At 38.3% G+C, this 19349-nt stretch overlaps 1 protein-coding gene across 1 annotated transcript in view; it reads left to right on the top strand.

Annotated features, from left to right (window-relative positions):
• LOC101743610 (GTP-binding protein REM 1) overlaps positions 1-19058 on the top strand; it is a 136116-nt gene extending 117058 nt beyond the window's left edge. The window contains exons 3-5 of the mRNA XM_012695001.4: positions 10498-10583; positions 10978-11167; positions 13492-19058. Coding sequence (XP_012550455.1) covers positions 10498-10583; positions 10978-11167; positions 13492-13769 — 554 coding nt within the window. The 3' untranslated portion in view covers positions 13770-19058. The remainder of the gene's footprint in view (positions 1-10497; positions 10584-10977; positions 11168-13491) is intronic.
• The last annotated feature ends 291 nt before the right edge of the window (positions 19059-19349 follow it).

Here is a 19349-nt window from a genome sequence, read left to right as displayed (position 1 = left end):
TTGATCGACTGAAAGAAGTCGATCGCTAAAGCGAGATTGTCGGACGCGGTCGGAGGGCAAGTCGCGGGAGAGGGACGAGTCGCGGGGGCGGGACGAATCGCGGAGGAGGGAGTTGTAGCCGTGTTCATGTACGGCAGCGGTTTCGCCCAGGCCGAGACACTGGGCACCGGCGCCGGAACGAACGCTGGCTTAGCCTGCGACACAGAGGGTGCCGAGGCTTTGATGTCTGGGCCGGAAGCTCGGAGGCGGTTTTGGCGGGCGACGCGGCGATTTATTTTCGGGGCTCGGGGGCATCCGCGGTAATTTGCGGGGTGACCCTGTGTTCGACACAGGACGCAGCTAGGCGGTTCTGTCGCGGTTTTTTGATCGCGAGTGCATAGGGCCGTGGCGTGATCGCCTAAGCACTTGACGCATCGGGGGCGCGCGTGACAGTTACGGGAAGAATGCCCGTATAATTGGCAGTTATGGCACTGGCTAGGTGTGCCTTTCTTGTGTGGGGTTTCGACTGCGATTCCGGAAAGGCTACAGACCGTTCGGATGTTGAATATTTGCTTACCCTCGGGGGTAGGCTGGAGGGCGACGAGAACCATATTATATGGCTCCCTTCCGCGGCCTGTGTGCATGCGGTGTACGGAGTTAACCGGTAGGCCTTGTTCGAGAAGGTCGGCCTTGACGAGCTCGGCATCCAACTCTTTAGGGATGCCACGTATAACGGCACGGAGTTCGCGCTCCTCCTGGAGCGTATATGTGTGGAAACTTATACGCTCCTTACGGAGGTAAGAAGAGAGGGCCCTATGGTCGTCGGATGTTCGAACCTTAATTTGAATGCCGTTCGCGAGGTTACGGGCATTCGTAAAATTGATATTTTTGGCCTTAAGGGCCAGGGAAACTCGTTCCCAAGCTGCCTTCTCTTGAAGGATTACCGGGGGAGGGGTCTGGGCTTTATTTTGTGCCACCGGACGCGGCGACGGAGTGGCACGGGCTGGAGGCGCAACGGGAGTCTGAGGGCGGGGGCGCGACGCGTTCGCGGCTTTGCTAATTTTAGCGGCCGCGGGAGCTCGAGACTCCGCGGCACGCTTCTTACCCTTTTGCACCAGGGTGAATCCATCCGTCGATGAGGCGGGAGCGAGGTCGACCTCCATCTCCGAGTCAGAGTCGGAGGACGAGGAGGCGGGCGCAGGTGACCTACGAGTAGGTGTTTTGGACGGCGCGACGGAGGCAGCGGATGATCGCGCTGCTGGAACGGTGACCACGGCGGACGACGCAGCAGTTTTACTCGCCAGTATAGGCGACGCGGGAACGGCAGGCACGACGGAGGCTGCGGTGCTCGATGCAGAAGCTTTGCACGCAGGTACAGGCGACGCAGGAGCAGCGAGCTCGGTGGAGTCCACGAGAGGGCTCGCAGTGTGATCGGCCTTGAAGGCCTGAAACTCGGAAGTGAGCTTTGGGTAGCGAAGCCGGAGAAATTCCGCAAATACAGCGTCCATGATGTCTACGTGCCCAGGTGGGGCTACCCTGGGTCTTAGAAAACACTCGCCTTGCGGCGAGGCCCCAACTTCTCGGACCTGAGCGGTTCTATTGAACACAGGTGGCGATGCGGCACGATTACTGCAGGACAAAGAAAAATCACAACAAAACGGAAATAGCAAAAAGAAACAAACCAATTAAACACTTCCAGGAAGACAGTTTGTCGGCAGATGTACCACGAACACAGAAATAACAAAAGGAAACAAAACAAATAAAAACTTCCAGGAAGAGCACTTAGTCGGCAGATGTACCACGAACACAGGCCGCGCGAACAATGGCCGGGCTAACAAAAGCCGGGCGAACAAAGGCCGGGCGATCGAGTGGTCGATGAGCACGTCCGCGCGTGACGGGTGCCTCTATCGGAATGACAGACATTTTACGAATTAAGTAACTCATGGAACATCTGCTTTTGTTGGGCTCAAGAAAAACAGTTTGGAATTGTTTCTTTTTATATTAACTTTATGAAGTTATTGCTGATACGAGGTTCTTATTATTATCCTTAAGGGTTTTATGACCGTCGTGCGTACAGCATAGTAAGAGATTTTAATATTTTTTGGAGTTTTTAAATTTTAAATATAAATTTGTTTTGTGTCTCGTTAATTTGTTAATAATCTGTAGTGTATCGTGTTGTCGTAATATAGAACTATTTCTCGTATTGTTTCGTTTAATTTACCGACATCGTTTTGCTTGTGGCCGGACGCCGTTCGGGTTCGATTCCTGAACGTATCAACTGTTAGTGGGTTGATACCCGAATATAACCCGCTACAAATCATTTATTAATAAAGCTTATTAAATATAAACAATTCCTTCTATCAGTGAATGGACAACTTATATATTAATTGTAAAAGTGAATTATATAGACTTACTTAATTACCGCATCCACGTGTTCCGCAACTCCCGGATCATTCTCACTAGAATACGTAACTTCCATATTTTACTGTATTCAACTGACACAAATTTATATTTATATCCAGTAAACTCCAGTCGTGCGTCGGAGCGGACACACACACTTTTTTGTTTTTTATTGTCCGTGTTAGTAGACGAGCGTAGGGCCCGCCTGATGATGAGTGGTTATCGCCGCTCATGGATGTCAGTAATGTCAGAGGTAGATCCAAGCTGCTGCCTACGTTTAAATTCTCTTCATGCTCTCTTGAACATTCACTTCTATTGACACTATGTTGACAAATGAGACACTAGTACAACTTATAAATACTCGTGGATATAATTAATAAAATGCTAGAAGCCTGTCGCTGTGTGCGTATTACGTAAAATTTACTGAATAGATTTGAATTGAACCATTTTGTTTTTTTATTTAGTTCTTCGACACTTGGTAATAATGTAAAGAAATCAAATTTAGAATTTTTAGAGTATAAAAAATTGGCATAAAGAAGGAAAAATTCAAAAAAAGAAAGATAAACATTAAATCTTTAAAATATAAACAAGCAAACATGACGCAAGCTTGCAAGCAAGCAAGCAATGATAGCCTACCCTAATACTCAATAGAGGGCATTATTAGTTCTATGATGATTTTTTCTTGTCCTTATAGTTGAAATTCAGTGATATCATTTTGCCTCTCGACCGAATACAAAACATATATAATAATCATTTATCCCGATTCCAAAGGATATACTCAATTCTAGTACGCTCCGAATCTTATGACAGCACTGAATTTCAACTATACACAGCTTATATGTACGTGTCTCAACAAAACGGAAATGATAATAACATCAAGAAATACCTTCTATGTTTGGAAAGATGGATGGCTCTAGAAATGATACGGCCTAAAGGGAAATTCTTTATTTTATTGACAGCTGACAGAGATAAATCGTACAAAAATACCACGTATGTACATTATGTATTTTTGATAATGCACCTTTAACTATTATGATTAGTATATCACATGTCACGAGTTCCTATCGAGTGTATGCTATACGAGTACGTATCATCGACAATATTTATTAATAGCTCCCATTGTCATAAGCTTCTGTGCCATAGGTTAATGCCATATCCAATCTATCCTCTACGTGGCCTAAATGATAAAACGCCTGGTATACTGGTATATCGTGCGTACTACCGGTTATGAAAAATTGTGCTGAAACATGAACATTATCCGGTCTAGTCTGATCCCTATGTTTAAAGTCGGTCATCGTGCTATGGAAAGTGCTCGGAGTTTCTTTGATGGATCGAATTAGAAATGAGGAAATCTGTGGAAGAACTAAAGTAACCGAATTAGCCCTAAAGATTAGCAAGATTGGCAATAGGCTGGACATACGTATCGCAGAACCGTTGACTGATGGAGCAGATACGTTCTGGACTGGAGAACAAGTATCGGTAAGCGCAGTTTTGGTCGTCATTCTGTTCGGTCGACCGATGACTTGCGGCTGTATGCGGGATGGGATTGGATGCGGAAGGCGGAGAAACCTTTATTGGGGTGGTCTATAGGAGAGGCCTACATCCAATAGCGAAGAGATACAGGCTGATGATGATGACTCGTATCGAGCGACAGTGCCTGTGTTCGAATTCCGTAAATAAGTGCCAATTTTTGTAATGAAATAAGTACCCGACCGAAAGTTCGGTTCTGGCTTCGGTCGTAAAAACCAGTTTCGGTCGGACACGTAATGAAATACATACTTAACACCAGATAGACTATGACTTTGTTTAGCCGTCTTAGCAATAAAAAGGTTAAGTTGCTTTCATTTGGAACCTCTTACCTGTCGAAATGAGCCGCAGTAAAACTTTAAGTGATTGGCGCAAAAGAAATAGCCGTAGAATTGGCGTAGATCAAAGCCAGACATTGGGCCATAACTGTGACAATGAAACCACAGCGTAAGTGGCTTCATCCGTAACAAGACTAAGTGCATTGACAGAAAGATCTGTCTCTTTCTATCATTAGTGTAGATGGATAAAGGGTCTCACCTTATAAAATAGCCCTCATATGCAAACATTTTATTTCCAAAAACAGAATGCTTGCTCTGAGGGAAAATACAGAACACCAAATCAAAGTAAAATTGTAAAGTTTTGAAAATATTTTATTTGCTTAGTTGCGTGGGCGAAATCACGACCCATCTGGTGCTAAGTTGTTACCGAAGCCCATGGACATTTACAACGTAAATGCCGCCTTTCAGCCTTGAAACATGGGTTCTAAGATCTCAGTTTTTACACGGCTGCCCCGCCCTTTAAACCGAAATGCATTGCTACTTCACGACAGAAATATCCAGGGTGGTGATACCTACCCACGCGGACTCACAAGACGTCCTACCACCAGTTGTTAATTGTTTACATAATATTAAGTCTTACGTTAAGACTACGAATTCGCGGTCGTTAAATCAAGATATTTTTCGTCAAGAGTAATGTAGTTATCAATCCACGCCAAAATATAACTTGGACAAAATTACCATAGTTCTGTATGTGCATAATATGTTTATTGATAGAATTTAAAGTATGAAATGAAATTCGTCTTAACTGTGCGGACGCAATAAAGTATATTTTACGTACCAGTGTGTGAGTAAAATACAAAAAAACTTTCATGGAAAGAATTTCCGAAGAAGACAGATTTCAGATATACAGGGTGTCTCATAATCTAACAAATTACTGAAGGCATAACTATGATGTGCCTTTGACGTCATTTTCATTTGTATATTAAATATTGTTTGTGATTATTTCATCATTACGTTTTATTATCACACAACCTTCCAAGAGAATCTATTAATACCACCTACCACGGTCGTGTACAGTGCCTTTAGTGAGGTAATTTACGAATTACACGGTACACCTCAGGAATGAATTCACCTCCAATTATTCCTGTGTGCGCTCTTCTTAAATCTTGGTATGAAATGAATTGAAAACTGTAGGCAGCGGCTCAGATGTATCCCCGGCATTACAGATGTCCATGGGCATCTGGAAATCAGACGGACCACGTACTGGAATTTTGTATTTATGGGACATAGTTGAGACATAGTTTTGTGGTTCTGGTTTTATCTGACAGTATAACTGCGATCAGCCCTGGACTATGAGCAGATGCGTTGCGTGTGCCATCGCATCGAAGAGGCTCCTCACCAGGAGACTCCTCATTGATCACCATCTGTCACCAACTCCTTGTATATCATGACGTTTCAGTCGTTTGATGTAACTGACTTTTGTCAACGCATTAGCTAGGGTATTTGGGTGGTTTTCTAGCCGAGTTCTGTACTTAGTCCCTGTCAACCTTATCTCTTCCTTAACAGTTCTCATGTTCATGGCTTCATGGATCTCAGTGTTTGTCACAAACCATGGTACGTTTGCTATGGTTCTTAAGATGCCATTTTGCATTATTTGTATGATATTTAAGAATAACATTTTAAAAAAAAGATCGATCTCAGAATCCGTCTTATTAACGTCTTGCTTCTCCTAGGGTATAGGATTTATTACAGTTCCGACGGCCGTTATGGCCAGGGAAGCACCACTTCGGTTAATTGAAAACCAAGACAGATTGTGCGTTTTACGATCAGATAGTAAATGTCTTGTAAATACCACGGCCGCTCCGTTCTTCTTTTCATATTAACTGTAAGGAGGGAATAAAGACAGTAAGTTCAGTAATAAATATCTCAAATTATAATTATTTTTTTTGTATATTTTTCGAGTTACGCGTTTTAGCCCTTCGTGATCACGAAAGCTGTAGGCCATTCAAAAGGTCAGAAAAATAATACTTTAACTGGCCGTTAATCGCGGCTTCGTCCACGTGGTCAAGGATAAACGATAATAAATGTTTCTTTAATGTCACGTATTTTTTTTAATAATTACACACAATTAAAGATAGACGAATAGTTTCCCGTGGGAATGAAATGTTTTTTCGGATTAAAAGGTAGCCTGATTTAACATTTTTCAACTAAGCGACACCTAAAAAAATTATGGCACTCTGTTACATCGTTCCGACATTAAAGATGTACAAACAAACACACTTTTACACTCATTATATTAATATCGATATCGATATTAATAATAAAAATAAGATTATACCGTTTTAATTATATAATAATAATGTTACAAATGCGAAAAAGTTTTTATTGCTTTTCTCCTTTATTCTTTGTTCAGATAGACAGACGAAATTACTTACGACTCCCGGAAATGGTTCCCGGAGCCCATACGCACCTCAAGCTTGGAGGTCGAAGTTTTAATTGTATTATAGAACTTCACGGCTGTAATAGGCATAATTATGATAGCGTTAACTACCCGCCATCCATAATACATAGCTACTGCTGCCAATAACCAAGAATCTGTTAGCTTTCATTTTTATTAAACGAATTTATTTTTAGTGTTTTTTTTTGCCTACTTATTCTGGTAGCTTCGATCGATAGCCCATGCCAGATTTACCTAACGTATAGGCGAGCTCACGGGCATCAGCCTGGCGAATTTGCCAACACTAGCCTTAGTAAGAGCAGTGCTTCACAGAATCTACCACCGGATCGAAAAAGCGACCCACTGAGAAGGCATCTGCGGAGAGACTTCGGTTCCCTCTGTATTTTGTACCGTATGTTCCATGGAGAGTGCTCTGAGGAATTGTTTGAGATGATATCATCATCGTGTTTTTACTAATGAATATTTCTGTGTTTTTTTTTTATTAAGGCATGAAAACATCAGTGCATGAATTTGAGAGTAAAATTAACTAAACTCTCAGTAAACTTAAATGAAGTAACGAAAAATTCAACCAAACATGAACGAATGAATGAAATTAATGAGTTTACTGAGCTACAATAATTTGTACTGTGCCGTGAATTATTCCTTCACCGATAAAAGTGCCGGGGCGTAACAAGTTTGAGAGAGCCAGTCTGCTAGAGATTGACATTGACACATTTCTTTTGTCGCAGAAAAATGATGGTGCTAATTATTTGTGATTTTTTATTTATAAGTCCAATATCAGGGCTCTTAAAATACATTTATGTACACAGTTTAATTAATACGTATATTTTATTACATGAGTAAACGAGCTCACGACCTGTCTAGTTTTAATGGTTACTGGAGCCCAAACGTGAAACTTACCACCGACCTTGAGACATGAGGTCTAAGCCTCAACCGGATTGTATAACGGCTTTGCCACTCTTCAAAATGGAACGCACGACAGATTCGTGGCAAAAACACGCAGGGTCGTACCTACCTCTGTTTTTAACACAATCAAAAAGGCAGCGATTATTTTTTCAATAACAACTAAATCAAGACTTTTGCTTAATATTAAATATGGTAGTTGGATGTGTGAAGATAACAGGAAAATTAGTAACATACGTAATTTCATGAGATTTCCAATTCTAGGAACAGATTTATGAAAAAGAACCAAATTATTGAAATAACAGTGATTGATGGATGTAGATTATGTCATATGAAAATATTTTTTCTAATGGCGTTTTGTAAGTAGAAAACGAAGAAATACGTTTCGATTTAGTACAGCCCCAAATTCCTTTTTGCATTTAAATGGATGTCTCGTCAGCGACTATTCAGCCATATTGAACATTCGTGATTCTGTTACATGCCTGTGTCACAACGGCACGGAGGAATGTCACACACGCGCTTTTTTTTATACGAGTATTTTTATTTTTATTGCTTAGATTTGTGGACGAGCTCACAGACCACCTGGTGTTAAGTGGTTACTGGAGCCCATAGACATCTACAACGTAAATGCGCCACCCACCTTGAAATATAAGTTCTAAGGTCTCAGTATAGTTACTAGAGTATGCTGCATTTACATCTGTGCGATGATAACTTAAAGTACGTTTTGAGTTATTTTCATCAGAAAATGCCGCATGTACCCTGAGGAGTATTCTGAGGAATTGCTTAAGGCGATCCGGCCATCTCATTTTTTTTATGGCACAGCTCGTTATCGGAGCATTGTGTGCTTAGTGCGAGTTTTTTAACGTTCTCGATCGCGTAAAAGTTAACTCAAATTTGTATGGAGTTGGAACAGCGCCCCTAGCGGCAAACGAAGGAAAGCTATTCCAACTCCATACAAATTACAGTTAACTTTTACGCGATCGAAAAGTTAAAAAACTCGCACGAAGCACACAATTCACTCATACCATCTAGTACCGCTGCGTCATGCACAGCGCTATCCTGTTTATCACCTACCCTCCTAAATGAACTTCACGAATCACACGAATAACTACAACATCCGATGACGTACAGCCGAAGTCTACGAAAGACCCAATTATACAATCACAAACGAACCTATCAACAACACATCAGCATGTAAATTAAGAGCCTATTGAATCGCATTCACAGTGAGTGGGTAGGTAATTAATTCATGTAATACCGAAGGCGAAGCCTGATTTCGTTTATAGGAGGCGTTGCAAGGAGAAACTGCTTTGATAAACATTTCACAAATATTCATTAATTGGTTTACGTTAATCTTGGAGCTCTTGGCGCGTTTATGGGCTTCGTTGCCGATTTTTTACGGAAGGGATTGAACCTAAACGGATACGTGACCACCACTCTGATTATTGTTGTCGCCAAGCAATTATGGACTCCGGTTTGAAGAGGTGGGACAGCCGTTACTCAAGATAACTTCTTAATATGACTTCGACCTCATGTTCTAAAGATGGTGGCATTAACGTTGTGATCTCTGGCGTTCCCAACATTAGATGGATCAGCATGCATAAGCAAAAAATTCCTAAGCTTACAGTTTTTTATTCTTTCCTACCTATGCTAATAGCCTTGAGATGCTATATCAGCGTTATGCTAGGGTGAGCTCTCGGAACTCAAACCAAGAGGTGCTGCTAACACTGGCCCTAGCAACAGCAGTGCTTCGTAGAATCTACCACCGGATCGGAAACGCGACCCACTGAGAAGATCCAGCGAGAAACTCAGTGGGTTATAATGTACAGTAATCTCGGTCCAAAATAACTATTGTCCTCTGTATTTCTTTCATAGAGCTATTGATTGTTCCGGTTTGAATAGCTGCCTAGCCGTCTTCCATTACAGTAAAAAGTCGTATTCATGCCTCGATATCCTGAACTTGATCATTGTTGAGACTTTATTAACAGCAAGTAATGATTGAAATAACTAATACACCCCCACCGGTTTCGGGGTCATCGACCGACTAGCCGTGCAATTTAGATTGCGGTTTTCTGAACGCACGAAAGTATTTGTACTTGGCTCACCTAATCAAATTCATTTGTCGATTATTGTAGGTAAATACATTTTAAAAGTTTCTGCTTTTCAAATGGTTTCTTTGTGTATGGATTTAAGGTATAAAATTGTACAATTGATAAAATAATTTGCAATTATTGACTCGATCACGACTGATTGTCGAACTGTTGCCAATTTTCCCGCGAAGAATGACGTGATAAATGAGTCATTGCATTGATTTGTTTATTGCGTCATTTTAGAGAAAATATTTACAAAAGAATATTATTTTTAGTATTTTGAAGAATGAGAGATTAAAGGTGTTTGCGTAATAAGTAGCTATCACTCAGTCATTGTGAAAAATGATTGTTGAATCCATACAGCCACTTGATTGAAGGGATCCAATGGCCAAGCTCAAAACTTTCATCACAAGAAACAACATGCAACCCATTCACATCGCTAATAAAAACATAGATGGGTGGACGAGCTCACAGCCCACCTGGTGTTAAGTGGTTACCGAAGCCCACAGACATTTATAACGTAAATGCCGCCGCCCACCTTGAGATATGAGTTCTAAGGCCTCAGGCCTCAGTATAGTTACAACGGCTGCCCCCACCTTCAAACCCAAACGCATTTCTGGTTCATGGCTGAAATAGGCAGGGTGGTGGTACCTAACGTGGTTTAGCGGTAGGCGGCGGCTTGGCTCTGCCCCTGGCATTGCTGAAGTCCATGGGTGACGGTAACCACTCACCATCAGGCGGGCCGTATGCTCGTCCGCCTACAAGGGAAATAAGAAACATAATTGCCATAGAAGATCGTCATACCTCGTAATCGAGACTGATAACAAAGCTTATCTTTTCTTATTCACATTTATTGTTACAGATGTCGACAGCTCAGAACAGAAGGTTTCTATACTCCTTAACGGGGAAGAATCAGAGCTTTATTTCGTGAACTGCACCAGTGCTAAGGTAAATTTAGGCTTGATTTAAATTATTAAATCGCACTGCAACTACACTGTATCGACTTTAAGCACCAAGATAAAGACCAAACAAACCTGTTCATCAATAGAATTTTCTCTCAATGTGGGGTAAAACACGACCCTCAACCCTAAGTACTAAGGTACTAAGTACGAATGGGCGCTAATTACCGTCGAGTTAGTCTGTGTGTAATTAACCCTCCACGATAGAGGTGATTTCCACATCACGCATCATAGTAGCCAACTATATTGACCGCGTGAAGTCAATGAGCGATAAGTGGATCTGATCTGAAATAGGAAACCTCTTTAGTGACAAGTGAAGTTTAAATCACAGATAAACCTTTTGCACTTACCATAAAATCTCACTTGTTTCCATCATCCCGCAGGAAGAAATCGACAGATCAGAGCCTCCAGATGCCTTCGTGGTGATCTACTCTGTAGTGGACAAGGCTTCCTTCCAGAAAGCTGAGCAGGAACTAGCCAGGCTACTGGACTTTGACATGCTGCGTGCTCGACCAGCGTTGCTTGTGGGAAACAAGATAGACCTGGCAAGGAGTAGGGCCGTCTCCACACAAGGTGAGGTTTTCTTCTCTTTTTTCTAAGACTTTTCTTTTCTTCTTGTTTTCTTTTTAAGAATAGATTAGTTATTTAAGAATATATTAGTAATTTAAGAATAGATGGCAATGTTTATGGAGTGGAGTATTTTTGCATATTGGAATAGGGCAACACCGATTTTTTTTAAATCTCTTAAATCGATTCCAACACAATCCGCTTGTTTCAACTGTCGATATTTCGATCAACGTGCATCTTGTAATGAGACGTCTTAAATAAATTTGTAAAGAGAGAATATCCACTCTGGCTTGCGTCCTTTAAAATTGTTCCATAACCGCTTTTGTTATTTGAAAATCTTTGATAGAACTTTATCTGACATCGTGAAATTAATTTACTCGTCGAGCCCTTCGTCGCAAGCGACGGGTTCGACGAGAACGGTGACCGGTGCTTGAAGTACCTAAAAGCACCGTTAGTGAATCGGGAGGATCCGAGATGACGTGTTTTGGGCGACGTCGACTGCTTTCCATTCGGTCCGCAGGATCGGGAATGTAGTTTCCGGGGCCACGATGAGAGGGTTCTCGTGTCGTGCCACTTTATCGAAGTGGGGGAAAACCAAATTCTCTCACGTTCTATAAAGAATCCCAATGTTTGTGTAATACACGAAACCAATTTTAAAAGTTGAAATAACTCTTAAATTGAAAAGAAAACGAGTGTATAAATCAAGGGATCCAAGCTTGTTACGATTCGATTTAGTGCAAATTTGAAACCATTTCTCTTGGAGGCTTCAAACACTTTGTTCGTTTGTGAATGAATAGAGAAGATTTGCTTTTCAGACATTCGCTGAACTCTCATCTTTGCTTTAAATGCGAAAAATTTGTTATTAAGGTATATAAATCATATTTTTCTCGTTTTAAATATTTCAATTTCAATCGCAATTGTTTGGTTTATAAAAAAAAAATCAGTGGTGTTCTTTGAACGACGCTTGGGAAAAATCGATTTGATGATTTCATTGATGTGTGAAATTTGACGCGCAAAATTTTGTGTACAAATTTTGTAAGCTTCGTCTCCCCATTTTGAGGAATCAAAAACGGCTACCGTAGTATTTTTTTAATGGAAGAAAAAAGTATTGATCAAACCAAGCTCTGTTGTGCTTGCGAACACTGTCAATATATTTCTTAAGCTCCTTAACGAAATCAAGAAAAATGATTATACCCACGTAAATCTACCGAAAATAATGATGATTATCAGAAATCTGGTGTTCATTATCCGGCATTAGGAACAGAGATCGCGGCCAGATTTCCCGAGCGGCGGCGAAACAGTCGTATCGGATCACTTCTAAGCCTATTATTTGTGCCAGAGATGTATTAGGAATTAGACAAAATTATTCTCATACACTTTTTTTTATCTTTTCTTAAAAACTCTGAATCAACTTAATTAAAACTACTTTTATAGTATTATCTCTCGTCTCTTTTATTGTGACTATATTATTACTGAAGATTCGGATACTTAACTGTTTCCGTTCGACTATCGTTCTCTTCGAACCCGTCGCTTGTGACGAAGAGCTCGGTAAATTAACCCACAGACCCAGCCCACTGAATTTCTCGTCGGATCTTCTCAGTGGGTCGCGTTTCCGATCCGGTGGTACATTCTGCGAAGCACGGCTCTTACTAGGGTTTTGTGTTAGCAACAACGCCAGGTTTGAGCCCCGTGAGCTCACTTATTTGCCCGATGACGCTGATATGGTCTCTCAAGAACATCAGCTTATGTAGGAAAAAATACGGATGACTGCTTTTATTACTGGTATTCCTTAATTTTCTTTTAAATTCAACTTTTATTAAAATTTTTCGAATAACTTTGACACAAATCACACCATTGTAGGTTCGCGCACGTTTCCTAATTATAAAAATATCATCGATAACGGAACCCTGAGATGAAACACCTTGAGACAAGAGTGCCAAAGTCTCAGAACTGAACCGGTAGCTGCCCCACTTTACAAACCGAAATCAATTCTACTTCTACCGAAATCAAACTACTTCACGGCAGAAATGAGCTGGCTGGTTGTATTTATCCACGTGAACTGAACATGCCCACCAAAGTACAAAACACGAACTTCTTTTTTTTCCAAATCCGTTCCTGGTTCATGTTCTAAGCTAGACACTAAAAATCGCTGAAGCGAAGACGTGACCGACTTAACCGCGAAAATTTCCTGGATCTTACTAAAGGTTTTTTTTTAATGCTAAAGTAATCAACACAATTCGATTTTTAACTTTGGTCTTCAATATTGACAAAAGACGTTGTCTTCTTGAAGTTTTTTGAAAATGTTCACTAATGTACTTTTTTGTTCGCAGACGGAAAATGTCTTGCGTGTACATACAAGGCAAAGTTCATAGAGGTATCTGTCGGGATTAATCACAACGTTGACGAGCTCCTTGTCGGCATCCTCAACCAGATCCGGCTGAAGAAGCAGCACTACTCAGCAGAGGGCGGCAGGGAGTCGTCTCCGGCACACTGGTACAAGTCCAGGGGCGTCGTTCGGGCCAGTATGAAGGCCAGACAGATGTTCACGTGGATCTTCGGCAAGGAAGACACCAAGTTCAAGAACTGTGAGAACTTACACGTCCTGTGAGTGGAGAATGACGGCCCTGTGTTCGTTTGAAGGACTTTATGTGCGTGTGTGCGTTTGTATTGAACACAGGTCGTTTTGTGTGTGGCGGTCGGTTTTTAGGATGAGGTTATGCCATAATGATTCAATGTCTTTTAAATGTAAGAAAACTAAAGCTAAAACTTGTCTTCTATGAAAAGTAGCGGCTCGGTTGTACCTCTGGCTTTGACAATCTCCATGAGCTACTAAATCATTTCAGTCAAGTACCCTTTTTACCTATAGTCGTGCAAATACAAAGCATTTTGTTTCTAATCACATACGTAAGAATCTACTTTTGTCAGAAAATGGTATTTAAATTTCGAAATGTATCTGTTCCGTATATGTGTTGATTCCCTAAACCGGATTCCCTTATCCATACAATTATAATTAATTACGCTAATAACAGATCTGAATCATTATAGTACAACTTCGTTCCAAGAGAACGTAACAAATATCTATAAATTAACATGTACCTATTATTCAAACTTAGTTAGTACATTTATCTATATTATATTAATCGTAGTGAATTATAAAATGTAACGCCAAGTTTTACGGTTTTTATCATAGTCATTATTACGTGCCAAGTTTTTGAGATAATTTAATAGTAGTATATATTATAATAATACGTAGTTCATAGTTCATTAAGATAGGTTAAGATTTCTTTCAGTATTTTAATAAAATGATGCAAGTTTTAATGATGCTTCGACAAATAAACTCGTCTAAGATAAACGGTTAAAACGGTAAAAAAGTTGTACCATAGTTATGTCATGGAACAGAATCTCTTTGAAGAAACACTCCTGTGTAAATGGCATCATAGTGAAGAAATATTGAGCAGCTGATGGGAATATAGAGGACAAACGTCCCAGAGGACGCAGTGACCTGATGGTCGGACCGAATTCGGTCTTGTCTGGACATCAAGCTCCACGATGCCCTCCACGAGGCCAAGGATCGCAGTAGATCGCGAACAATCGTACAAGAGAGATTGATGCAGTGCAGGAGTCACGACTCTCAGTAATGAGGAGAAAGACGGAAGGAGGGGGTTTGAAAAAACAATTCATATACAATTTCTATATGTTTATAGTCGTTCTCCTGGTGAGGTCACATTTTATTTATCATGTTCTATCAATTCTCTGCTTTCTTTAAATTAGTTGAGATTGTAATATGCAATTATTTGTTCACTTGTCATGTTTATTATCATATGTTTTAAGTTTATAAGAAAAATCACAAAGATCCAAATTAACGTAATCTAAATGCTATCCAAGGTACCTCGACACGATCGATGTTTAACCATGTGAAGAAATTCTCTGTATCTCTAAGCCCATTTTAATGTTTAGCGTTCATGAAAACACAGGAGTTTTCTGGAGAGAAAAAAACGTCTTTACAGTGAAAGGAAAAAATCAATAAAACTTGCATCAAACACCTTAAACAATTATTATTAATACAAAATGTAAGATTATCTCGTAGATGAAAATATATCAAATATTGGACCATATTTACTACTTGTACAACTCATTTCATTTAAGTATATATATCAGTAGTATATGAGAGGAGTAAGTACTTTGTAGAAGCATCTTGACCACTATGTAAAGTCGTAACTAAAAGGAAGCTGTCTTAGTAGCTTAGATAGCTTATAAAAACACTCATATATACAAATTAATATAGATAATTTATTTTAATATTTAATATTTGCGTTAGTACTAAGTAATTTACAGAATCTTAGAGTATTTGATAATGATTAAATAAATCCAAGATAAAACGGTTAAAGTGTGAGAATGTAAAAAAAGAATTCGATATTCTCAAATTTATAAGAACTTCATTCATTGGAACAAAAACAATTTAATATTTCTTGTATCATCCTTATTGTAGAATTAATTTTATACTAGTACGGATAGAGTGTTAATGACTATTTCAAAACGGCTTCAAATTTGCGGCCATATTGACGTAATCTAAGATTGTACAGCTAAAACTATTAAGGTTGCCTCTAGCCGATGGGTTCTGCATTTTAATACATAAAACTGAAACAATCCACAATTAAATTTTTTAACATTATCTGAATGAAAACATCATAATTGTAAGATTCTCATTTCAGCATTTCTATAGCAATAATGTTTAGAAAATAGTTAAATAATCTTTCATGTAATATTGTTATAATATGATAATGTTAACGTACACAAATTTAATTGCACATAGCAGCTCCCAATTTGATGATCGAGTTACGAATTTAAATCTTCCCATAAATTCAGGGTCCATTACATCCTTCCATAATATTACATATTTAAAAAAAAAACATCAATATTTTTTATTCGAATACATTAACTATTTTGGTGATTGATATCGCTAAAATTGTCATACTGGCTAAAAGTTTCTGACTTAAATTAACGACATAATTACATAATAAATAAATTCGTGATAAATAACAACAATGTTGTTAGGCACGCGAAATCAGGAGAGTTTTTTTTATTATTATTTATATTATAATCTTTTTAACATAAGATTTCTCAACTGCGAGGCACCAGAAAATCTATAAGTAAATCAATTTTGAACAATTATGATAATCACACTACTGCAGTCTGATCTAATTTTGATTGAAAAAAAAAAACCATAGCGCATTCCCGCCTAAAAATAATCTATGGTTTTGGATGTTCAGAACAAATTTTGAATTGATCGAAAACCATTATGTTTGTACATTTGGAACCATCAAAACAAAACGCATAACACGACTCAACCCTCATTACTTGACATACAATACTCTACTAGATGTCAGTACATGTGTATTTTTAATGTTTCATCTGATCAATTTTTAAACTATATATAGATACTTATTCTGTAAATTTTATCATGTAGCTACATAAATGCGAGTGCACCTAAGGATTTGAATTGTATTAAATGTTTAATCTTACCTATTAGTGATATTAAATTTTATACATTTTTATAGTATTAAAATAACCGTATAACATTTAAAAACACTAAGTACTAAAGCCTATCATCCTCTTTTGATAAAATCCTTTTTATTCTTGTATTTTAATATTGACTTTACGAGATAAAATTTTCATTTAACGTCCCGTGCTAAAAAATATTCAAAGTTAAATTTATTTTTATCAACCTTACTTTGTAGATTAGAATTCAAAACACAGTGCCTTTTTATCATTAAAATGTATTGTAAATATTTAAAAAGGTTCATTCTAAATTATTCTACGGATTGTATCAAATTCTCTTTTAAACATAGTATAAAAATGTTTAATATATATATCTCTATCAAAATTCGACACGCTCTAACAAAAAAGGAGACAATTAAATTTTAGCTTTAAAATTACCTTGAAAAAGTCGTTTTGTCTTCCAAAACTAGACACCCATAATCAATACCTTTTTTAATAAAACAATAATAATAAAAACAAATTTACGCCTGCAATATTTATTTTACTTATTTACATAATTTGAAATAAATGAAAGATTGCGGCAATTTAAGATCCCAGATTCGTTTAATAATTGACGTAAAAAAAAAAGGTTAAAAGAGCACCTTAAATAAATTTAGTAGAATTAAATATTTTCTCTTGTGTTATTTATCAATAGAGAAAATGTTTTAACTACTAAAAACACAATCCAAATATATATTTAAATATCATAATAATGTAAATAAATCAACAACAAGCAAATTAAATTGAAAGACAAAAAATACTTCATATTTTAGTACGAGATGCTCCGAAACAAAAAACAATTCTAGCCTAAAAGATATAAAGCACTAACAATCAAATTATGACATAATTTACTTTTCTAAGACGAGCTTAGTCTACGTAACTGAAAGCCGATTCGTTTATTTTGAGATATTCACTTCACAAATTTTATTAACTCTTTCTGGTTTACTGCCAACCGGTCAGGTTTGTGTAATGTCAATTTTGTGGAACAGAAAGCAGAAATTTAATATAAAAATTACATATCGTCGGAGTAAAACATATCATATTAAATTTCGTAACAAATTTCGATGGTCTCTCGAAATAAGCACGCATGAAAACACGGATTAACGATTCGTTGAAAGAATGAACCTTTTTTTATGTTAACATAAGTGTTTGTAATTTAGAAGTACCATTATAACCTACCCCATCATTTCCGATCATAGCTTCAGTAGATTTTAACAACTTCTAAAAAGTTAAAAAAACTGATTTCACCGGTTCTAAACTGCTCCAACATCTTCGAACAGTACCCGTCCAAAATCACTACGAAAATATCACACCCAGCCAAAATAACCAAAAACTTTAGATCTATCCTTTCTACTTATATAGTTTAATATGATGTTTCATAACTACATAGGCTATGAAGAATGTATGGTCTTCAGCTAACATAATCTGTTTCCAGACATTTTGCCGTATGCTATCTGACCATGGAATGAAATTTACCGTATTTTCCGAGCGTTATTATAAGGCCTTCTTCGAACGAGGCTAAAAGGGAGTCCTCAGTGATAAACTGCCCAGTGGCTATACCTCTACCATTGCTAGTCTGGGAACTGAACAATAAGCTTGTCTACCTTAGTAGATAACTAAAACAAAGATAGCTTGATGCAATCTTCTCAGTCAATCACTCATCAATTCTCAATCAAAGTCTCATCAATTCCTCCCTGCGTCAGTTCACCCCTGCTTTTCATGGCAGGGTGCTTCAGCCCGGGCAGTGGGGTTTGCCCCGAGGCCCGTTCCGTGCCTCCGTAAGGGGGTACGACGACCCCTCTAACAATCTTCTCATATCATACTTCCCAATAAGTCAGTTTAAATGGCACAGCACGTTTTGCAAAGAGATTTCAAATACAATATTCTCAAGGGTAGGTCATAAAATATATATATATATATTATAAAATTAGAGAATTTATGTAAATAAAATGTACCTATAATAATTTAGTATTAGGTCAACATTATGCATTTCAATGATGTATGAGCTTTCAAATATATAATTAGGGTCCTTAAATTAAATTGTAAAAGTGAAGATAAGAAATGTTAATTTATTTTTCAAGTAGTGATAACTTCTTTAATGTGCGTATTAAAAAAAAACCAAGCACACAAAAATAATACATGTAACTAAATCTTTGACTACGTATTATTTACTACCAGTTACTACAAATCGTCCTAATCTATTCAATCGTTATAATTTAATAGAACGCAAACTATTTACTATCTTCACTTTTTCATTACAATTAACATAAGTCCTTTCATATTGTAATTCTACTATTAAATCTATTTACCGTTACCTTTATTGTAAATATATTGATTGACAATAAATTTGATTACTTTATATGTGTATATTATATATTTTTTCATGCACACAAAATGTGGGTGTATCTGAGTCCTTAATTTTTCCGTAACTTTTTTTTATTACCCTTGTAGGCAGACCAGCATACGGCCCACCTGATGGTGAGTGGTTACCATCGCTCATGGACGTCAGCAATGCCAGGGGCAGAGCCAATCCGCTGCCTACCGTATCCTAGTGAACACTGTCAGTCCCAAACAGAAGCCTAGTATCACGCAGTCTAACATAATGCGACCTCTACGAGACAAATAACTGAAGTCGTAGTGGCCTAAAGGA

Source organism: Bombyx mori, chromosome 11 (genome assembly GCF_030269925.1).
Source record: "Bombyx mori chromosome 11, ASM3026992v2".
Taxonomy (NCBI): Eukaryota; Metazoa; Arthropoda; class Insecta; order Lepidoptera; family Bombycidae; genus Bombyx; species Bombyx mori.
The sequence above is the reverse complement of the archived record's forward strand: the minus strand, read 5'-3'. Positions and strand labels throughout refer to the sequence as shown.